General features: G+C 38.5%; 1 protein-coding gene across 1 annotated transcript in view; it reads left to right on the top strand.

Annotated features, from left to right (window-relative positions):
- Positions 1-3,346, top strand: part of LOC107718494 (ubiquitin-conjugating enzyme E2 D2) — a 12,065-nt gene that overhangs the window by 3,974 nt on the left and 4,745 nt on the right. Inside the window, exons 3-5 of the mRNA XM_016525594.1 lie at positions 2,312-2,343; positions 2,519-2,596; positions 2,965-3,070. Of these exons, the coding sequence (XP_016381080.1) occupies positions 2,312-2,343; positions 2,519-2,596; positions 2,965-3,070 (216 nt within the window). The remainder of the gene's footprint in view (positions 1-2,311; positions 2,344-2,518; positions 2,597-2,964; positions 3,071-3,346) is intronic.

Below are 3,346 nucleotides of genomic sequence, written 5' to 3'. Positions count from 1 at the left end.
CTGTTCCAAAAGAAAATGATGTGTAATACGGAACCCCTAAAGGGAATAAATATGCGATGGGAGGAAAATATATATTTCAGCATTTTCTCTCGCAGATCAATCATTGGGCAATTATACTGTATATAAATTGCGGGCATCAGGGAGCCGCTTCATTTTCATGAGCCAATTCATTCAAATCATAAGTTCCTAAGTCTGCCATGTTTTTACTTTCTTTGCATTAAAAATTGCTCTTTGTTTATATATAATATGTATATGTGTATACACACACACATACATATAGTTACATTATAGTAGAAACCTCTTCTTAAGTATGTACGTTAAGTTTGAGGAGAAATACTTGTGGTGTAAGAACTAGTCACCACCTTTCTGCTGACTTTTTAAACAGTGGAGTCTCTAAAGCATAGATATGATTTTATTATTAGCATGTTAAATTAATAGAATTAGTTCTTCATGGTGTCTTGTGTATACAGAACTTATAGGAACTGAATGTCATAGTGGCTTCAAACATACTGTCAGAAGTGCTTTTTCCGGTCTTATTATGTTTTCTGTGTCCTGTGATGGATGGTGTTCATCAATATTAAGTATGAAGCTCAACCTCAAGACGATGGATTGTTTGAATTAAAAAAAAACAGAACCGGTTCTGAATAAGAACCGGTTCTCGGTTCCCAACCCTATTTATAAGCAATTTTATATTGGCTGATCATTTTTGATCGGTAACGCCACAAGTGTAATGAGGTAGGGGGAAAACCCCTCCAAAAAGTAAAAAAATTATAAGTTATTTTTTGGGAGGGCGGGGTGTAATTTTGTGATAGGGCTGCATGATATATCGTTTCAGCATCGATATCGCGATGTGCGCATCCGCGATAGTCACATCGCAGGATGTGCGATGTTTAGTATACTAATCATTATATTTATACTGATTGTTTTCTTTGTTCACACACAGACACGGTGTCTACACCAGACGCAACAACTGAACAGAGATACCCATTTTAAATACATTTAGTAGCAGGGCTACTGCAAGGGATTTTCAGTGCTGGAAATCCGTTTATCCTTTGTTGACACTTCCGCGTTGTCGCGGAGAGCACAGGTCACGGTCGCTTAGCAACGGCAGACGCCACAAAAGCGCAACCTCCCGCCCTCTTGGAAAGAAAGAGAATGCGGCGCGGCTGGCGTTTTCCACGCGTTTTAGGCGCGACATGTGAACGGCCCCAAAGTCTGTCTACACTGGACGCTACAAAGCGACCGTTGCATATCACTTGAACTTTGTGTCAGTAGCCTACGTCATAAACAAGGCATCAGTTTACTGTCGGGGATTTGTCGTGTCGTGCCGCATCCAGTGTAGCCAGTCACACAGCATCACTGATTAAAATGGGTTCTATAGTATTTTGTCGCGTCGCTCGCGTCCGGTGTAGACACGGTGAAAGCCACGCAGATGCACGTGAACACCAAAATTCGGTCACTTCCGCGTCTTATTTGTGCTTGAAATACTGTGCTCTGCAAGTATCCTAGTAAACGCAGTTGCTTATGGCTTAGGTGAAGGTAAACAAATGAGAAAGAAAATGGATGTGTAACAGTATATTGGTTCACAGCAGTTTAATGTTCCTTTTGCTTTCTCTGTCATGAACGTTAATTAAACAACAAAACGCAAAGAAAAATCACTTTTGTAGCTTAAATAGATTTATTAGGTTTAATTTATAGTGAAAACTATTCAGTGTTTTTTTTACATTTGATTATTCCATTTCTGTACCTGAATACTGTTAGACTTACCTGAAAAATATAAAGCACTGCTTATTTCATTTGTAGCTTTGTTCTGTTATTTATCTATGCTTGTAATTTGTTTATTTCCTATGCTGATTTACTCGCCTACAAAATCACCCCAATCACTGATTGTTTTTTCCAAATAGAGCTATTGAAGTCATCTGATTTTTTTTTCATATCGCAATATATATTGCAGAAAACAAAAAAAATATCGCAATGTGAGTTTTTTTCCAATATCGTTCAGCCCTAGTTTGAACCGACAAACAGCACATATAGCTTCCCTCAAAAGAGTCACCACTTTATTAAACTCTGACTCGTGCAACCATCTGACCCACTTAGTGCCTCAGAGACTTGAATTGAATATGACAACATAATTATACCCAAATTTGCTTCATCATATTTTATACTGTATTCCTCAGTGGGCTCTTTTAATTCTGAAAAGACTTGCAAACAAGAATTATACCTCTTTGAGGTTTAAAAAGACTTTTAAGAATATGATGAACATGGTGCGACTGATAAAGCCTTTCTCTGACATTTGTTTGTCTTGTTTCAGTGTTTCATTGGCAGGCCACAATAATGGGACCAGTAAGTATTTATGTTTTGTTTCTTCTATAGTAGCCTGCAACATTACAGGAATCTCTGGAACTTGAAGCATGTTGTTGTCTTGAAATATTGAGTAAATGTAGATCATTTTGAGTTATTGAATTGTGATATATATTTTTGTTATATAATTCATGCTAATTAAATGTTTACCCTACAGAATGATAGTCCTTACCAAGGCGGAGTGTTCTTCTTGACCATACACTTTCCCACAGATTACCCCTTCAAACCGCCGAAGGTCAGTAATATCCACACCTGTTTGACTCAGGCACAGCTTCTCAGGTGTTTTGGTTATTCTCAGGTGCTGCTTAATTATTTGTCACTTTGAATCCTCGTTTTACCAACCTGTACTTTCTGTCATGACATAAGAAAATGTTTTTCCTCCCACCATATATTAAAATAATTCATCTTATGACTGTATGTCATATGCAGTTGTAGAATGCAGAGAATCCTATCGATGAATTTAAGGAATGTGTTTGAAGGAAGCCAGTGTTTGGATTACAATATTCAGTAATTAGGAACTGTTCTAGAGTTGGCTGTAATTTTACTGGTTAGCCTGTAAAGGTTGTGATTTGCATGTTTATTTTTGTCTCGCTGCTTTCTCAGGTTGCATTTACCACAAGAATCTATCACCCAAATATCAACAGCAATGGCAGCATTTGTCTGGATATTCTGAGGTCACAGTGGTCACCAGCACTCACCATCTCCAAAGGTACACCTCCGTTTTCAAACATTATTTTACAACAATTAATTCCAGTTTCTTAGGGTGTATTCACTCCTGTCTTGTTTGGTTCGATTGAATCAAACTCAAGTTCGTTTCCCCTCTTGGTGCAGCAATCGCACTCTGGTGCGGACCAAACAACCGCACCGAGACCCAGCTGAAGAGGTGGTCTCGGTCCGCTTCCAAATGAACTCTGGTACGGTTCGTTTAAGGTGTGAATATGACCCGACCCAATTGCAGAAATCACGCTCAGAAACAGACAGCTCG

The sequence above is a fragment of the Sinocyclocheilus rhinocerous genome, unplaced genomic scaffold (assembly GCF_001515625.1).
Source record: "Sinocyclocheilus rhinocerous isolate Xijiao unplaced genomic scaffold, SAMN03320098_v1.1 scaffold2378, whole genome shotgun sequence".
NCBI lineage: Eukaryota > Metazoa > Chordata > Actinopteri > Cypriniformes > Cyprinidae > Sinocyclocheilus > Sinocyclocheilus rhinocerous.
This window is presented reverse-complemented; position numbering and strand designations above follow the sequence as displayed.